The sequence below is a fragment of the Leptonychotes weddellii genome, chromosome 1 (genome assembly GCF_054177405.1).
Source record: "Leptonychotes weddellii isolate Sample4059 chromosome 1, ASM5417740v2, whole genome shotgun sequence".
In the NCBI taxonomy this organism is placed as follows: Eukaryota; Metazoa; Chordata; class Mammalia; order Carnivora; family Phocidae; genus Leptonychotes; species Leptonychotes weddellii.
This window is the reverse complement of record NC_138369.1, coordinates 48,767,674-48,786,292: the sequence shown is the minus strand read 5'-3', so window position 1 is coordinate 48,786,292 and position 18,619 is coordinate 48,767,674. Positions and strand designations below refer to the sequence as shown.

General features: G+C 41.8%; 1 protein-coding gene across 3 annotated transcripts in view; it reads left to right on the top strand.

Annotated features, from left to right (window-relative positions):
• Positions 1–18,619, top strand: part of CFAP92 (cilia and flagella associated protein 92 (putative)) — a 66,461-nt gene that overhangs the window by 42,492 nt on the left and 5,350 nt on the right. For all 3 annotated transcript variants that reach the window (XM_081822830.1, XM_081822814.1, XM_081822822.1), the window contains exons 11-12: positions 1,147–1,444; positions 18,262–18,426. In XM_081822830.1, coding sequence (XP_081678956.1) covers positions 1,147–1,444; positions 18,262–18,426 — 463 coding nt within the window. The remainder of the gene's footprint in view (positions 1–1,146; positions 1,445–18,261; positions 18,427–18,619) is intronic.

Sequence of the window (18,619 nt, the reverse complement as noted above, 5' to 3'; positions counted from 1 at the left end):
AGTCACAAAGGGCTGACCTTGAGTGGCAGTGAGCAGACCTTCATCGGGTAGACAGTCCACTCACTGTAGTCTGTGGCTGGGGGTGCAAACCATCTCTTTAGGCTTTAAAGCCAGCAACAGCCCTGGCTGAGAGTTGGCTCCCAGCTTATCAAATGTATTAATAAAGGAGAGGGTGGAGCCAGGAGAGAGAGGAAGGGAGAGAGCCGAGCGATGCGGAGAGAGGGGACTTAGTCCTATTATCCCCCACCTCTCCACCTGCAGCTCTGCCTGAGGGGCCAGGCAGGTGTGGGTTGCGAACCCCACAACGGCAGGCCGAAGCTGCAAGTCAAGAAGGGTGGACGGTGCAGTGGGCCTCAGCAGGCTCGTGCTGGGGAGGTGCTGGAGCATTTGGGTGTCCAGAGCCTCGGCGGTCAGTGAGGGGACGCTGGGCCCTGCCCTGCCTTAGGGAAAGGGAAGAAAACTGCTATTTATTAAGCATTCACAGCATCCCAGGTAGCTGCACATTCATCATGGCTTTATTTGCATCTGAAAGGCCAAGGGGTGGGCCAGGGACCTCAGCTGGTGAAAGGCAGAGACTGTCTTCAGGCATGCGCCTCACGCTGGACCTCAGAAGTGCCAGAGACACTGAGCAGCAAATAACAGCTCCTGACATGGATTCTGCAGAGCGTCCGCGTGAACCAAGTGCCCACAGCACAGCGGGCCCCTGGGAGAGGGCAGCGAGGAGGACTCTCAGGGCAGGGGTGGGAGGGTGACCGCTCATTCCTTGTGCTTTGCTGAGATACGAGGCTGAGTGTACAGTGCCCTCTTCCTGTGGCGGGAGATCTACACCCCTGATGGCTAGCTGGTTGGGCTGCTCCCTGGTGGGGTGTGGGTTGGTGACAGGCATGGAATAAGGCCACAGTAGCAGAAAAATAATCAGAGTGGACTGTGGGAAGCCATTAACTTCTGGGGGCTGGGAGGAGAGCAAAAAGGAGGCATTCTCTTTTGTGGGCTCGTCCAGGTGGAATCGAAGCTTTGCATCTCTGAGTTCTGTGACCTGGGATGAGCTAAACAGCTCCTGAGCTTCATGTTCTCTTGGAAGACGGGACTGGTTTGATGGATCTTGAAAGGTAGGTGAGGCCATGTGGGTGGCCCTCTGCCTTGCAGGATCTACAGCATCTGCCATCACTGCACCAAGCTCAGGGAGGTGATCACCAGAGACCTGCTGCCGTCCTCCACCATGGTCAAGGACTTGAGCCAAGAGCTGGGGCTGCCCATCTCACAAGACGATCTCACAGATGGAAAAGTGATGGTCTTGCCATCTCCGCCGGCCCCCTGTCTTGAACGCTTCCTAAGTCGGAAATCCACCCTCGCTTACGAGATCCAAGCCCACAGGGACAAGTACCTGCAGGGGCGGAACACCATGGTGCTAACTGACAAAGGCCGGGAGCCCAGCCTGATCCAGGTGGGTGCTCTCTCCTCCCCAGGTCAGGGGTCCCAGGCCTTGGCTCCACGTGGGGCTGTCCAGTCACCGGCGGGGAGATACAGGCTAGATAACTGGTGCCTGTATCTGCTCTCCTGGGACCCTGGGCCGGGTGGGCGGGAGTACAGGCTGCGGGGCTGAGCCGGGTCAGACGCGTGCACTCCCAGCCCTCAGGGCCCCATCCTCCCTGCAAGTGAAAAGAACGCTCTTTACCTTGGCCCCAGAGTTCATCTTGAAGGAAGAGCTGGGGTGTGTGTGTGCGCGTGTGTGTCTGGTGTGTTAAATGTGTAAGAAGAACAGAATAGGAGCTAAGGAGCTGCTGAGGTGTAAGAAGGCTGGGTGCACTGTGTGGCCTGAATGGCCGGGGAGAGCCTCCCTCATTCCACACCAACCGAAAAGCTGCGACTTCAAGTTGTCCATCCAGGGGCTCTGTGCAGCGCCCCCACCCCAATCTCTAGGAAGAAGAAAGTCTCTCAGAAGTTTGTAAGCTTTCAAAGTGTATATTGTTTATGAAAACCAGTGAAGAGGCTTTTTCCCCATTAGTGTTCAGGTTTTTACAAAAGAACCAGTTCTTGGATCTGTCAGTCTGCTTTTTCTGTTTTTCTATTTTCTAATTAACTTTAGCTTTTATTTTTTATAATATTTTAAAACTGTATTTTTTTCCTTTTTTCTAGCTTCTTTAAATTTTTTTTATTATTGAAGTATAATTGGCATACAATGTTATGTCAGTTACAGGTGTGCAACATAGTGATTAGATGATTCTGTACATTACTCAATGCTCATCACAGTAAGTGTAGTCACCATACAACATTATTACAATATTGTTGACCATATTGAATCCCTCCGACTTATTTTCTAACTGCAGGTTTGTACCTCTTAATGCCCTTTATCTATCTCACCCATCCCCCCACCCACTTCCCCTTTGGCAACTACAAGTTCTCTGTATTTAAGAGTCTATTTGTTTTTGTTGTTGTTCATTTTTATTTTTTAGATCCCACATATAAGTGAAATCATATGGTATTTGTCTTTCTCTGACTGACTAATTTCACTTAGCGTAACACCCTCTAGGTCCATCCACCTCATTGCAAATGGCAAGATCTCATTCTTTTTTATGGCTGAGTAATATTCCATATACATATACATATACATACATATATACACACACACACCACATTTCCTTTATCCATTCATCAGTCGATGGACACTTGGGCTGCTTCCATATCTTGGCTGTTGTAAATTATGCTGCTGTAAACATAGAGGTGCATATTATCTTTTCAAATTAGTGTTTTCATCTTTTTTTTTTTTTTAAGATTTTATGTATTTATTTGACAGAGACAGACACAGCGAGAGAGGGAACACAAGCAGGGGGAGTGGGAGAGGGAGAAGCAGGCTCCCCACTGAGCAGGGAGCCTGACGTGGGGCTCGATCCCAGGACCCTGGGACCATGACCTGAGCCAGAGTCAGACGCTTAACCAACTGAGTCACCCAGGCATCCCTGGTGTTTTCATTTTCTTTGAGTAAATACCCAGTAGTGGAATTACTAGATCATATGGTAGTTCTGTTTTTAATTTTTTGAGGTACTTCCATATTGTCTTTCACAGTGGCTGCACCTTTCTAGCTTCTCTTTTTTTTAAAAGATTTTATTTATTTATTTGAGAGAGACCATGAGCAGGGGCGGGGGATGGGGGCAGGGGCACAGGAAGAGGAAGAAGCACACTCCCTACTGAGCAGGGAGCCCGATGCGGGGCTTGATTCCAGGACCCCGGGATCATGACCTGAGCCGAAGGCAGATGCTTAACTGACAGAGCAACTCAGGCGCCCCTACCTTTCTAGCTTCTTGAGTTGACTATTTCATTCATTTTTATTTTTTCTTGTTTAATAAGAAAGGCTACAAATTTCCTCTGTATATATCCTTGGCCATATTCTGTAAAGTGTAATAGGTACTGTATGTTCTGATTGTTATTTGCCTTAAATTCCTTATAAATTACAAAACAAGACCGAGGTACAGGCCTATAAAAAAGTCAAACAACTGAGAGTGTTAGCAATCTTCCCTTACTCCCTTATTTTACCTTCTCAGTGCACTTACATGTGTACACACACGTGGGCACACACACACACACAAGTACATGAATATATCACATCCATTTATGGGTTAGTACTGTTTTGTTAATGTCATTTAACAAAGGGTCTTGAAGATTTTACAATAATAGGGCTGTACAAAATTTTATAATATGTTTGTACAATTTACTTAATATCTTCATATTACCTATATTTTGTTGAAACCACTTGGAAATATTGTTCCAGAGTTTTAAAAAATTGTTTCTGTTGTTTTCGTTATTGCTAATTTCAAATGACCTTATCCATACTATAATCAATAATTGAAACCCAACCATAATTTAATTTTGTTCTATTTTTACTCTGAGATGTAATTTACATATGATAAAATTTAATCATTGTAAGGCATATAAATCAATAATTTTTTTTTAGAAATTTGGTTTGGCAGTTTAAGATTTTTTAAATTTGTCAGAGAGAGAGAGGGAAAGAGCACAAGCAGGGCGAGCTGCAGGCAGAGGAGAAGCCGGCTCCCCACTGAGCTAGGAGCCTGATGCAGGACTCAATCCCAGGACCCTGGGATCATGATCTGAGTTGAAGGCAGACGCTCAACCAACTCAACCACCCAGGCATCCCTAATCAATAATTTTTAAGTAAATGTATGGAATTGTACAACCATCACAATCCAGTTTTAGAACATTTCCATCCCCATAAAGTTTTTCCTTCTGCCTGTTTAAAGTCAATCCCTGCTCCCACCTCCAGCCACAGGTAACCACTGATCTGTTTTTTGTCTCTACAGATTTGCCATTTCTAGACATTTCATGTAAATGGAATCAGACAATATGTGACCTTTTGTGCCTGGCTTTTTTCACTGAGCATCACTTGAGGTTCATCCATGTTGCAGAATGTATCGATAGTTCCTTTTTTAAATTGTTGAACTTCCATTCATTGAATGTATCACATTTTTAATTTACTCATTCCCCACGTGGTGAAATTTGTATTGTTTCTAGTTTGGGACTATTATGAATATCGCTGCTATGAACATTTGCAAACAGATCGTTACATGAAAATGTTTTCATTTCTCTTGGGTACAAACCCAGATATAGAATTGCTGGGTCATGTGGTAAATTTAACATTTTAAGGAATTTTAAAGCAGTTTTACAATGAAGTTGCACCATTTTACACCGCAGAACGCAGCGCATGAGGGTTTTGGTTTCTCCACATCCTCACCAACTCTTGTTATTGCCAGTCTTTTTGATTAGAGCCATTCTATTGGGTGTGTGTAATGGTACCTGATTGTGGTTTTAACTTGCATGTTATAATCATTAATGATTTTGGATAGCTCTTAATGTACTTATTAATGATTTATCTCTGGTAACTTCATATATTTACATGCATTTTAAAATCAGGTTGTCTTCTTGTTGAGTTGCAAGAGTTTTTTATTCTGGGTATATTTGCTTAACCAAAACTATGATTTGCAAATATTTTCTCTGTATCTGTGGCTTGTCTCTTTACTTTTTTAATTGTGTAAGGAAAAACTCTTGAAGTGTGAAGTCTTTTAATTTTGATGAATTCCAATTTATCAGTGTTTTACTCTTATTGATCATGCTTTTGGTGACATAGCTAGGAGCTCTGCCTAACCCAAGGTCACAAAGATTTTCTCTTATGCCTTCTTCTAGGCGATTTAGAGTTAGCTTACTTTTAGGCCTTTGAACCATTTTGACCAATTTGTGTGTGTGCGTGTGTGCGTGTGTGTGTGATGCAAGGTAGGGGTCTAAATTCATCTTTTTGCATGTGGATAGCACCACTTCCTTTTTTTTAAGATTTATTTATCTGAGAGAGCATGCATGCATGGGAGGGGCAGAGGGAGAGGCAGAGGGAGAGGGAATCTCAGGCAGACTCCTTGCTGAGCACAGAGCCTGATGCGGGTCTTGATCCCATGACGCTGAGATCATGACCTGAGCTGAAACCAAGAGTTGGACTCCTAACCAGCTGTGCCACCCAGGTGCCCCTCTAGCACCATTTTTCAAAAAAGATGAACTATCCCCCCCCCCCATTGAATTGCCTTGGCACCTTTGTCAAGAATCAGTTAACCATAAATGCAAGAGTTTATTTCTAGGCTCTGTTATTACATTCCATTGACTTAGATGTCTATACCAGGCCCACATCATCTTGATTACTATAGCTTTACAGGGAGTTTTGAAATTGGGTTGTGTAAGTCCTTTAACTTCTTTTTCAAAATTGTTAGACTATTTTGGGTCCTTCACATTTCTGTATAATTTGCCAATTTCTACCAAAAAACAAAACAAAAACAAAAACCCCCAAAACCAAACTTACAGGGATTTTCATAAGGCTTGTGTTGATTCTATAGATCAATTTTAGGAAGAATTGCCATGCTGTCAATTTTGAAGCTGTTAATCCATAAACATTGAATGTTTATACTTTTATTTGGGTCTTCTTTAATATCCTTCAGTAAGTTTTGTAGTTGTCACATACAAGCCTTACACCTCATGAAATTAATGCTGTTATGAATGGAATTATTTAATTCTTGAATTGTTGCAAGAATATAGAAATCCAATTGATTTTTGTATATTGCTTTCATATCCTGAAATTTTTTGAAGTTGGATCATGTCATTCATGGGTAAAGACCCTTTTACTTCTTCCTTCCCAATCTGAATACCCTTCCTTCCTTCCTGCATTAGTCTGTGCAGATTGCCATACAGAACTTACCACAGGTTGGGTGGCTTAAACATCAGAAATTATTTTTCTCTGCATATATTGAGGTTCTCTCCTTTATTTATACAGTGTTTTACATACGTGATGTTTGGATGTTAACACAATCTTGCATTCCTGAGATACATCCCACTTGGTCATGGCACATGATCTTTTATCTGTGTATTTCTGAATTTAGTTTGCTAATATTTTGTATTTATCTTGTGATAGCTTTGTCTGACCTTGGTACCCATGTAATATTGGCCCTGTAAAATGAGTTGGTGTTTCCTCCCCTTCTATTTTCTGGAAATATGTGAAATGTTGGCATTCATTCTCTCAGTATTTGGTAGAACTAACCAGTGAAGCCATCTAAGCCTGAGCTTTTCTTGGTGGGTAAATTTTAAATGACTCATTTGATCTCTTTACCCTACTTGGGGTTCATTGAGCTTCCCTAGATCCATAGGTTAATGTTTCGGGCCTTAATTTCTTCAATAGTTTTTTCTGCTTCTTCCTCCCTCCCCCTTCTCAGACTTCCATTATGTGCATGTTGGTTCACTTAATGTCCCACAGGTCTTGAGGCACTATTAATATAAAAAAATTCTTTTGTTTCCAATCCTCAGATTGGATAATCTCTATCTTTAGGTTCAGATTCTTTGTCAGCTTAAATCTGTTATGTCCCCCTAGTGAATTTTTCATTTCAGTTACTGTACAACTTCAGAGTTTTCATTTAGCTTTTTATAAAATCTCTCTTATTCAGGTTGTCTATTTCTTGAGTCATTGTTGTATATTTCCTTAAATTTCTGAAATAATTTTCTTTAGTTTTTGTTTTTTTAAAGATTTTATTTATTTGACACAGAGAGACAGGTAGCAAGAGAGGAAACACAAGCAGGAGAAGTGGGAGAGGAAGAAGCAGGCTTCCCATCGAGTAGGGAGCCCGATGTGGGGCTCGATACCAGGACCCCGGGACCACGATCCGAGCTGAAGGCAGATGCTTAACAACTGAGCCACCGAGGGGCCCTAGTTTGTTTGTTTTTATAACAGCTGCATTGAGGTCTTTTTCTGTTAAGTCAACCAGCTGAATCCACTGGACAGTTTCTAATGACTGCTTTATCTTCCTGAATAAGGTTTACACCTTACTATTTCTTTTTGTGTCTCGTAATTTTTGATTGAGAACTGGACATTTAAAATGTATTGCAGCAACTCTGGATTCTGCTTTTTCTCCCTAGGGGTGGTGGTGGTGGCTGTCATTTAATAACTTGCCTGCACAAAATCTGTGGAATCTGTCTCCTCAGATATCAGCAAGCTCTGATATCTTTGCTGGTTTTGTTTTTATTTATTTTTATTTTTTAAAGATTTTATTCATTTGTCAGAGAGAGAGGGAGAACAAGCAGGGGGAGCGGCAGTCAGAGGGAGAAGCAGGCTCCCCACTGAGTAAGGAGCCTGATGTGGGACTCGATCCCAGGACCCTGGGGTCATGATCTGAGCCAAAGGCAGACACTTAATGGACTGAGCCACCCAGGCACCCCTGTTTTGTTTTTAGAGAGAGTGTGCATGCACATGAGTGTCAGGGTAGGTGCAGAGGGAGAGGGAGAGAGAGAATCTTTTTTTTTTTTTTTAAAGATTTTATTTATTTATTTGAGAGAGAGAGAATGAGAGAGAGCACATGAGAGGGGGGAGGGCCAGAGGCAGAAGCAGGCCCCCCGCCGAGCAGGGAGCCCGACGCGGGACTCGATCCAGGGACTCCAGGATCATGACCTGAGCCGAAGGCAGTCGCTCAACCAACTGAGCCACCCAGGCGCCCGAGAGAGAGAATCTTAAGCAGGCTCTACACCGTGGGGCTCTATCTCATGACCCAAACTGAAAGCTAGAGTCTGTCGCTTAACTGACTGAGCTACCCAGGCACCCTTCTTTGCTGGTCTTTAAATTGTTTTTATTTTAAGCCTGGCTTCCTTGGGGTCACCCCTGTGTCTGCATCAATCAGTGATCAACCAGTAAATGGTTAGAAGTTTGCACACCTCTAGCCAGCCAGGTTTCCAATCTTTATCAATGGATCTGTGTGTGGTAGGGGCATGCACTTCAAAGTTGGCTCTGGCTTTGACTTTTCACCGGGCCCTCTCAGGTCTCCTCTGCATGTGCAGGCAGGCAGTCAGCAACGGATATATGAAGAGCATGTCAAGGTCCTTTGTGGCTATCTCATTTCCTGCATCTCCCTGTTGAATTTTGATTAATTTGCTTGCCTGTTGCTTGCCCCATATAGGATTGCAACCTCAGGCCTGCTGAGCAGCTGGCCTGCTCTGTTTGTTTGCCCCTGAGATTGCTATTGTTGCTTATAATTAGCCAAGCACGTGGGGTTTTTCAAGCTGCAGTTCAAGTCAAGTAAATCTGCATTCAAGTGAGCAGTGCAGCCCCTGATTTTCATGACTTGGACGCCCTAGCAGAACTAGTGGTGTAAGTGCCCCGGGGTGGAAAGAATGTCACCAACTCTTACTGTTTTTTCCTGAAGTTCACATTTTTATGAGTAAACACATCTAAGTTTTTTGTATGTCTTTGGACAATTTCCAATTGTTGCTTTTGACAATTTTGTCCACTTTTATTGTTTTTTTGAGGAGAGGATTGAGCTCCTTACTCCACCATAATAGAAGTCCTATCTTCCTCCTTACTACCATTTTACTTATTTCTATTTGCTATAATGTGTGTGTGTGTTTGGGGGTGGGGTGGGGTGTTGTGTCTACTTTATCCTTCACTTTACTATTTTTTTTTTTAATTTTTATTTATTTGAGAGAGAGAGAGAGGGAGAGAGCACAGCAGGGGGAGCAGCAGAGGGAGAGGAAGAAGCAGGTTCCCTGCTGAGCAGGGAGCCCAACACAGGACTCGATCCCAGGACCCTGGGATCACGACCTGAGCCGAAGGCAGATGCTTAATCAACTGAGCCACCCAGGTGCCCCTGCTTTACAATTTTTTTTTCTTTTAGGAAGTTTTTGTGGGTAATAAACTTTCAGGGTGCTTGTAGGTTCATGGTTATCATCGTGTCTTTGCTCTTGAATAGCAGCTGAGATGTTTTTAAGATTATACTTTCAAATCCCTGCACACAACCCTCCTCACAACCCCCACCAAATCCATCACTTTCTAAAATCAATAATTATGGGTAGGTCTGATGCCCATCTGATCCTTTTTCCTTTTTATTTTATTTTTTAATTTTTTAAAAATATTTTATTTATTTGACAGAGAGAGACACAGCGAGAGAGGGAACACAAGCAGGGGGAGTGGGAGAGGGAGAAGCAGGCTTCCCGCCGAGCAGGGAGCCTGATGTGGGGCTCAATCCCAGGACCCTGGGATCATGACCTGAGCCGAAGGCAGACGCTTAACGACTGAGCCACCCAGGTGCCCCTTTTTAAATTTATTTTTAAAAGATTTTATTTATTTATTTGACAGAGACACAGCAAGAGAGGGAACACAAGCAGGGGGAGTGGGAGAGGGAGAAGCAGGCCTCCTGCCGAGCAGGGAGCCCGATGTGGGGCTCGATCCCAGGACCCTGGGATCATGACCTGAGCCGAAGGCAGTCGCTTAACCAACTGAGGCACCCAGGTGCCCCCCTTTTTCCTTTTCAAACTATCATTTCCTCTGGAGTCTTTTACAACTTTCTCTTAATCCATAGTGTTCACTCTAGATGTCCAGGTGGCAGCTTGTTTTTCACTGAAACTTAAAGAGCTTTCCTCCATTTTGTTTTCCCTTTTAATTTGTACTTGTTGGTATCTTACACTGAATTCTGCTCTACCTTCCAATTCTCTAATTTGATCTTCCCCTGTGACATTTATGTTAATTTATAATTTTAAATTGCCTCAGTCATGTTTTTACTTTACAGAAATTCTCATGAGTTCGTTTTATTTTCATGAATAAGTTAACTTTTATTAAATATACATAAAAGAGCATGTGTGTGCACTGTTAAAAATAATAAACCCATTATCCAGCTCAAGAAATCAAGCATTATCAATACTTTTATAGTTTTTTGTGTGCAGTTTCCCATCTCTTAGCTCTTACCCAGAAGTTACCATTATCCTAAATTTCATCTTTCACTTGCTTTTCCCTAAGGCCTACTGCCTACGTTTATATGTTTTTGTGTGCTCATTTTATTTTTTTATTGCAGTATAGTTGAGACTGCATGCATATATATCCATAAACATTTTTAGATTTGCATATCTTTGAATGCTAAAAAATGGAATGATACTGGATATAATCTTATGCAGTTTTAATTTTTGCTTCAACCATGTTTATGTGTCTAAGTGTAGGAATATACCACAATTTGTTAATGGGCATTTGTATTCTTATGTTTTGCTATTTAAACAAACATTTTTAACATAGATATGCAAGACTTTTTTGAGATGTATACTTAGGATTAGAATTGCTAAGTTGTACTTCTGCTTGCCTCGGTAATACTTTCTTTTCCAAAATGCTTATACCATTATATACCTGCCAACCATGCATGACTTTCTATTTTCCTACTTTATGCTCACATCTCTTATAGTCAGACTTAAATTATTGCTAGTCTCTAATGCATAATAGTATCTATGAAGGTTTTAATTTGCATTTCATTGTTTACTAGTGCATATTTATGAATATGTTTTCATAAATTTGGTAATTTCTTATTTATAAATGTATTCCTTTTAACTTTAGGTGGTTTTATTTTAATGTTCTCAGTGCTAACAATGGCATTTTATAAACATTGCAAATCTCTTTTAGTGCTTAACTTCACTCTCTTACTGGTGTCTTTTACCGGACAAAAGTTATTTTGTAAAATTTCCATTTCTTTTATGACTTAAATTTTTTGCCTTATTTAAAATCTTTTCCTATCCCAAAGTCATACAACTATTCTGTTTCCTTCTAAAAAGATTTAAATTTTTGTTCATCATATTTAAATTTTATCTGGAATTTATTTTTCTTTAAAGATTTGAGATAGAGTGAGAGCGAGGAAGGGAGAGAGCATGAGCGGGGGTGGGGGGGCACAGAGGGAAAGGGAGAAGCAGGCTGTCCACTGAACAGGGAGCCTGACATGGGGCTCGATCCCAGGACCCTAAGATCATGACCTGAGCCAAAGGCAGACTGAGCCACCTAGGCACCCCTGGAATTTACTTTTCGTATGAAGGTAGGAATCTGATTTCATTTCTTCCACATGATCAGTGGTACCAGCCCTTTGCTTAAAAGCCCATCCCTTCCCCAGTGATATATACTGCCAATTCGGTCAGATCAAGTTGCTCTTTATACATGAGTTTGTTTATGGGTATTTGAGATCTTTATTGAAATTGCACTTACACATGCATTATTTTCTTCAAAGAATCAGTATTTCTGTTGCTTTTTTTATTTCTATATTGTACACTTATTTTCTACTTAATTGATTTCTACTCTTATTCCTTCCTACTTTTGTTGGCTTGAATTTGCTCTGCTTTTTCTAATTTCTTCAGATGGACGTTTAGATAATTTTCAGACATGAATCTTTTTTTTTTTTTTTTTAAAGATTTTATTTATTTGACAGACACAGCGAGAAAGGGAACACAAGCAGGGGGAGTGGGCGAGGGAGAAGCAGGCTTCCCGCAGAGCAGGGAGCCCGATGCGGGGCTCGATCCCAGGACCCCAGGATCATGACCTGAGCCGAAGGCAGACACTTAACGACTGAGCCACCCAGGCGCCCCGGGACATGAATCATTTTATTATAACATTCATTTTGGCTAAAAACTTCTTATGAACATTAAGTGCATCCTCCAAGTTTTTTTTTTTTTCTTTAAGATTTTTATTTATTTATTTGACAGAGAGATAGGGACAGCAGGAACACAAGCAAGGGGAGTGGGAGAGGGAGAAGCAGGCTTCCTGCTGAGCAGGGAGCCCGATGCAGGGCTCGATGCGGGGCTCAATCCCAGGACCCTGGGATCATGACCTGGGCTGAAGGCAGACACTTAATGACTGAGCCACCCAGGCGCCCCAGTGCATCCCCCAAGTTTTTAAACATCATATTTTCATGATGACTCAGTTAAAAATATTTTCTATTTTCCATTTTCATTTGTTCTTTGACCCATGGGTTAGTTAATAGTATACACAATTTCCAAATACTTTAGGATTTTTGTTACCTCTTTTTGTTATTCAGTTCTACCTTGACTGCATTATCAGAGAATATATTCTGTATAATTTCTATCCTTTGTTGATATTTGATTTATGGTCCAAAATAGGTTAGTCCTAGAAAGTGTTCCAGAGTACTTGAAAAACAAAATGTATCCTGTAGTTGTTGACAGTGTTCCAAATACATCAACTTTGGTGTTTCCCGCCCCCCCCCCCAAATCTATATCCTTATCTTTAAATTTTGTCTCTTCTCTCAGTTACTAGGGGAAGTCTATTAAAATCTCCAAATATGATTACAGATTTCTTTATCCTCTCCTGTTTTTGCTTTATATCTGCCAAGCTTATGTTTTAAATATACACACATTTCAGATTGCTTTATCCTGTTGATTTCTTTTATAAATATGATAGGTCTTTTTGTCTCTGGTACTACTTTTTAGATGTATACATTAAATACAGTAAAATTAATAAATCTTAGGTATACAGTCTCATTTTTATCTATGTACATATCTATGAAACCATCACACAGATCAGGGTGTTGATTCTATCAATCCAGAAAGTACCATGCTTCTGACCAGTTAACTACTATCTTGAGATCTACTTTCTTAGCAAACTCCAAATATACAATACAGCACTATTAACTACAATTACCATGCTATACATGACATCCCTGTGATTTACTTATTGTATAACTGGGAGTTTGTCTCTTTTGACCACATTTATCCAACTCACCCACTCTCCATCTCCAGGAACCACCAATCTGTTGTGTATCTCTGAGCTCGTAGTTTTTAGATTCCTCGAGTTCACTCAGTATCTGTCTTATTTTAGCATAATGCCCTCAAGGCCCATCTATATTGTCACAGAAGGCAAGATTTCCTTCTATTTTATGGCTGAGTAATATTGCATTGGATATACACATGCACGTACACGTGCGTGCGCACACACACACTCCATCTTCTTTGTCCATTCACCCATTGATAGACACTTAGGTTTCTTCCATGTCTCGGCTGTTGTAAATAATGCTGCAATGAACATGGGGGTGCATTTATCTTTTTCAGTTAGTGTTTTTGTTTCCTTCAGGTGAATAACCAGAAGTGGAATTGCTGAATCACATGGTATTTCTAACTTTGAGGATCCTTCATACTATTTCCATAGTGGCTGCACCAATTTACATTCCTATCAAGAGTGCACCATGTTCCATTTTCTCCACACCCTTGTCAATACCTGTTATTTCTTGTCTTTTTTTTTTTTTAAGATTTTATTTAATTGAAATTAGAGAATGAGATAGAGGGAGCATGAGAGGGGGGAGGGTCAGAGGGAGAAGCAGACTCCCTGCTGACAGCAGGGAGCCCGATGCGGGACTCGATCCTGGGACTCCAAGATCATGACCTGCGTCGAAGGCAGTCGCTTAACCAACTGAGCCACCCAGGCGTCCCATTTCTTGTCTTTTTAATAATAGTCGTTCTAACAAGTGTGAGGTGAAATCTCTTTGTGGTTTTGATTTCCACTTCCCTGACGATTAGTGATGTTAAGCACTTTTTCACTTACCTGTTGGCCATTTGCATATCTTCTCTGGAAAAATGTCTATTCAGATCCTCTGCCTATTTTTTAATCAGGTATGTTTTGTTATCTTTTGGTTTTTCGCTATTGCATTATAGGAGTTCTTTATTTTGGATATTCACCCCTTACAGGTTATATCACTTGTAAATGCCTTCTCCCATTCAGTAAGTTCCCTTTTCATTTTGTTCGTTTCTTTTGCTGTGCAGAAGTTTTTTAGTTCGATGTTGTCCCAGTTCTTTATTTTTGCTTTTAGTGTCAAATCCAAAAAAAAAAAAAATCACTGCTAAGACTGATGTCAAGGAGCTACCTGCCTATTTTCTTCTAGGAACTTTATTAGTTTCAGGTCTTAGGTTCGAGTCTTTAATACATTTTGAGTTGATTTTGGGATGGCATAAGATAGTGGTCCAATTTCCTTTTTTTTTTTTGGTATATGACTGTCCTATTTTCCCAGAACCATTTATTGAAAAGATTGTCCTTTCTCCATTTTATATTATTGGCTCCTTTGTTGTAAATTATATATATGTGGGTTTATTTCTGGGCTCTCTATTCTATTCCATTGACTTGTGTGTTTTTATGGCAATACTGCACTTCTTTGATTACTATAGCTTTGTAATATAGTTAGTTGAATCAGGAAATGATGCCTCCAGTTTTGTTCTTTTTCAAGATTGCTTTGGCTATTCAGGGTCTTTTGTGGTTCCATAAAAATTTTAGAATTGTTCTGTGAAAAATGCCATTGGAATTTGCATAGGGATTATATTGAATCAGTAGATTGCCTTGGGGTGTTTCCATTAAATGGTGAACAATGCATAGGAAGAATTGTAGAGGCTCTTCATGATATCTTCTTCCGGAGAGGATTTAATTTTCTCGTAGCAGGCAAATAAAGGACAAATTCTCTTAAAGAGGTTTATCCCTTCTTTGCCCATATTTCTAAAGCATAGATTTTCTGAATTCTGAACTGTGCACTCTGAAATCCAGTTTTTGTTTCCCTAGCATGGTGACATTTTCCAAAATATCTGCTTAACATTTGAACCTCTTAGCTGCTTTTTCTGCTTGGGGTCTTTTTATCTGCTTCATTCATCTTATTCATGTGCAATTTAGGAATCAGCAAATACTTTGAGAGCAAACTGTACAGGGAAGGAAAAAAGGATTCAATGTACTTCTGCTCTCCAGATTCTTGGCCCCTCAAATCCTGAGTTCTTTGCTCGCTCTACAGTGATGTCAAGCAGATGTCCATTTCTCTCTGCAATCCTGTCAGTTGTTGCTTAATATATTTTGAAACCACATTGTTAGGTGCACAGGGATGTTCATGATAGTTATACCTCCTTGCTCTTTTTCTCAATATACAATGTCTTTTGTGGCCTCTTGATAGATTTTTATCTAGAATTATGTGGTCTGATATTAAGAATGCCACTCCAGTTTTGCTTGTCTTGGCTTTGTGATTCCTTTTTGCCTAGTTTATATTCTTCCACCCTTTAATTCCAACCCTGTATCTTTTTGTCTAAAACAGTTTTTAAAAGATTTATTTTGGGGGCACCTGGGTAGCTCAGTTGTTAAGTGTCTGCCTTCGGCTCAGGTCATGGTCCCAGGGTCCCGGGATCGAGCCCCGCATCAGGCTCCCTGCTCAGCGGGAGGCCTGCTTCTTCCTCTCCCACTCCCCCTGCTTGTGTTCCTGTTCTCGCTGTCTCTCTCTCTGTCAAATAAATAAAAATCTTATTAAAAAAAATAAATAAAAGATTTATTTTGTAAGTAATCGCTACACCCAGTGTGGTGCGTTTTGAACTCATGACCCTGAGATCAAGAGTCCCATTTCTACTGACTGAGCCAGCCACGTGCCCCTAAAGCAGTTTTTATAAACAGCATACTGTTAGGTTTTTTTTTTTTTTAAATCTGAGATTAATTGGCAAACAACCCGTTTACTGAGAATGTTGTTAGGTTAGGCTTTTGAGGGACCACCTCATTTTCTTTTAAATTCCTTCTATTTGGTTCTTTTGACAAACCAGGTTTTTTTTCTGATTTAAAAGTTTGCATTCCTTGTTTCTAAGGTGGTTGTCCTAAAGGCCACATTCATTTTGATATATTCCTACTGAATTCTGAGACTTTTTATATTAAATTTTTTATAAGCCAAATAGCACATTTAGAGCCCCTTTTATCTTTTCCTACTCACACCCTACCATCCCTTTTATATATCAGTCTCCAGAATTCCAGTTCTAGGTTATTATACCTTCCTTGGTCCTTTTCAGAAAAGAAAACTACTAGGATACTGGACACCATTACTTGCTACCTTTGTCCAAATACTCCTGGGTTTTCCTCCTCCCTTTTGGATCTTTTCCGAGTGTATTTTCTTTTTTTTTTTTTAAGATTTTATTTATTTATTTGAGAGAGAGAGAATGAGAGAGAGCACATGAGAGGGGGGAGGGTCAGAGGGAGAAGCAGACTCCCCGCCAAGCAGGGAGCCCGATGCGGGACTCGATCCCAGGACTCCAGGATCATGACCTGAGCCGAAGGCAGTCGCTTAACCAACTGAGCCACCCAGGCGCCGAGTGTATTTTCAAAGGAAAGTCTCTGTACAAACTTCCCAAGCCTTGTACACCTGACACTGCTGTCAGTGAATGGCCGTTTTGCCTGGGTGTACAGCCTTAGCTTCAAGTTCTTCACCTTGTTCACAGTGCTGCTGTTCACAGGTGGCCTGCTCGTTCTCTGGCCGTTTTCAACATCTGTCTTTGCCCTTGTGGTCTTACAAGTCACTGTGTGCCCAGGCCTGGCATTTTCCTTATCTATTCTGAGGCTCCTCCTTTCTTAAAATCTCCTACTCCTGCTTTCCCCTTCCTTTTGGGGCTTCTGTTATTTGGATGTTTCCACTTCGGTTCCCAGTCTCTAAATTCAGGCTTTCTAATTTTATCTCAAGCTGGTTCCCAGTCCACTAATTTGTTCTACAGCTGCCCCACTTCCATGGGGCGTCTCGCTCACTTGCGCCCTTTATTTCAACTCTAATGTTTTACACCCACTATTTGCGTTTCTTTAATCAGCTGCTTTTAAGAATGATTATTACATTTGCCTTAAATTTTTACCCCATCTCTTCCAGTAGCTTGGCTTCAGTTCAGTTTGTGTCTGTGGTCTTTTATGCTGGTTCTACTTCTCAGGCATCTAGTTCCTTTGGCTGTGGATTCCAAATTTCCCTGCAGCCCTCAGCTCCAGGGCAGGGAACCCCAGGTGTCCAGAACTGCTGACCACTGTTCTCACCTCACCATGTGATCTCTTTCGGCCAGAACTTCCATTTTAAACTCTAAGGAAGAAGTATCATGAAAGGAGAACTGTCTCCCTCAGTCGTAATACACTAGCTCTAAGGTTTGGAAGGAGCAGGGGACTTGCACTTTTGTGAAAGGAGACGGACTCATTCAAACCAACCCTCCCACTGAAAACACCTAGAAGAACTGGACAGAACACTCAATGCTCTGATTGAAGCTCTGTGTGTGCCATTACAGGGCCCCAGCTTAGATGGCCCCTCTGGCATAGTCCTCTTGAAGGTGCTCGCAGGCCAAAGTTTTGTCCCTGTCTCTGCCTCCAGGCCCTGTTGCTCCCAGCTGTAGGGGTCTTGTTGCCTTGACTTTTCACTCCTATGTGTGAGTCACAGATTTATTGAATCTTTCCCTTGATTATCTTGCATTCTTTACAGAAACTCCTCAAAGATTCCAAAGCTAAGACACTGGGGCTTGGCCTAAAGAAGTGGTTGATGTGAGTCAAGGTCACCATCTTCAGCTTAAAAAAAATTTTTTTTTTCCAAAGCAAAAGATGGTGATTTTGCTGAAGGTTAATAGGCAAGTGATGGACAAGCTACGCTACACCGTACTTAAGAGTGCAACTCTTTCTTTTTGGGGTCCCAGCCACCTTTCCCTGCCACCTTCTGTTCTCTCTCCTCACTGCAGCTTTCATTCACAAAGGAAGCTGACAGACCATCTTGGGGGCTCTGGAGAGAAGGTGACACTCCCGATGTAGTCAGCACTAAAAGGTGACCATGGGCAGGGATGGCAGTCCTTGCTGCTTGAGGTCATAATCTTCCGTGTATATGCCACAAAAGCTTCAAGCTTCTCCCACTTCTGACCATCTGAGCCCCAAATGCTATCTGTGGCTGGGTGTTGTGTATTCCAGTTACTTTGACCTTAGGCAAATCTCATTTCTGGCCCTGACTTCCACCACGGACAGTGAGGGGTTGGAGCAGATGGCCCTTTGGTAGGGTTCTGTGATGGAATGGCAGCTCCAGAATTCGAGATGTGATACCTGCACTGTGGCCATGTCCCACAGATCACCTTGTTCACCACAAGCCGGCAGCTGGTGTTCAGGGGCCTGTGTGTAATGACTGGTGTCTCTTTCTTCAGAAAAATATTACTGGAGCCTACCAGGTTAGCAAGAAGCCTTCAAAGTCTGTGGTGAAGGTGATCAGAATTTCAGCCCCTGCCAAAGACGCTGTTTATAACTACAGTATCCAGACCCTGAACTCCACAGGGCTTGCTAAGAAGGAGCTGTATCGAGAGATGGCCAAGGTGAGTGAGAGGCCCAGAGAGGGAGGCAGGCAGTCAATGCTTATCTAACTCCAGACAGAAAAGTATTTGGCTAATCCAGTGAGCTCTTTCCACTTTTGACCATACTGCCTGGAGGTCAGCAGGGGATCTCCAGTGTGCCTAAGAAAGCCAACCAGCGAGAGGAAGGAGACAAGGGAACCACGTACTAGGGGGG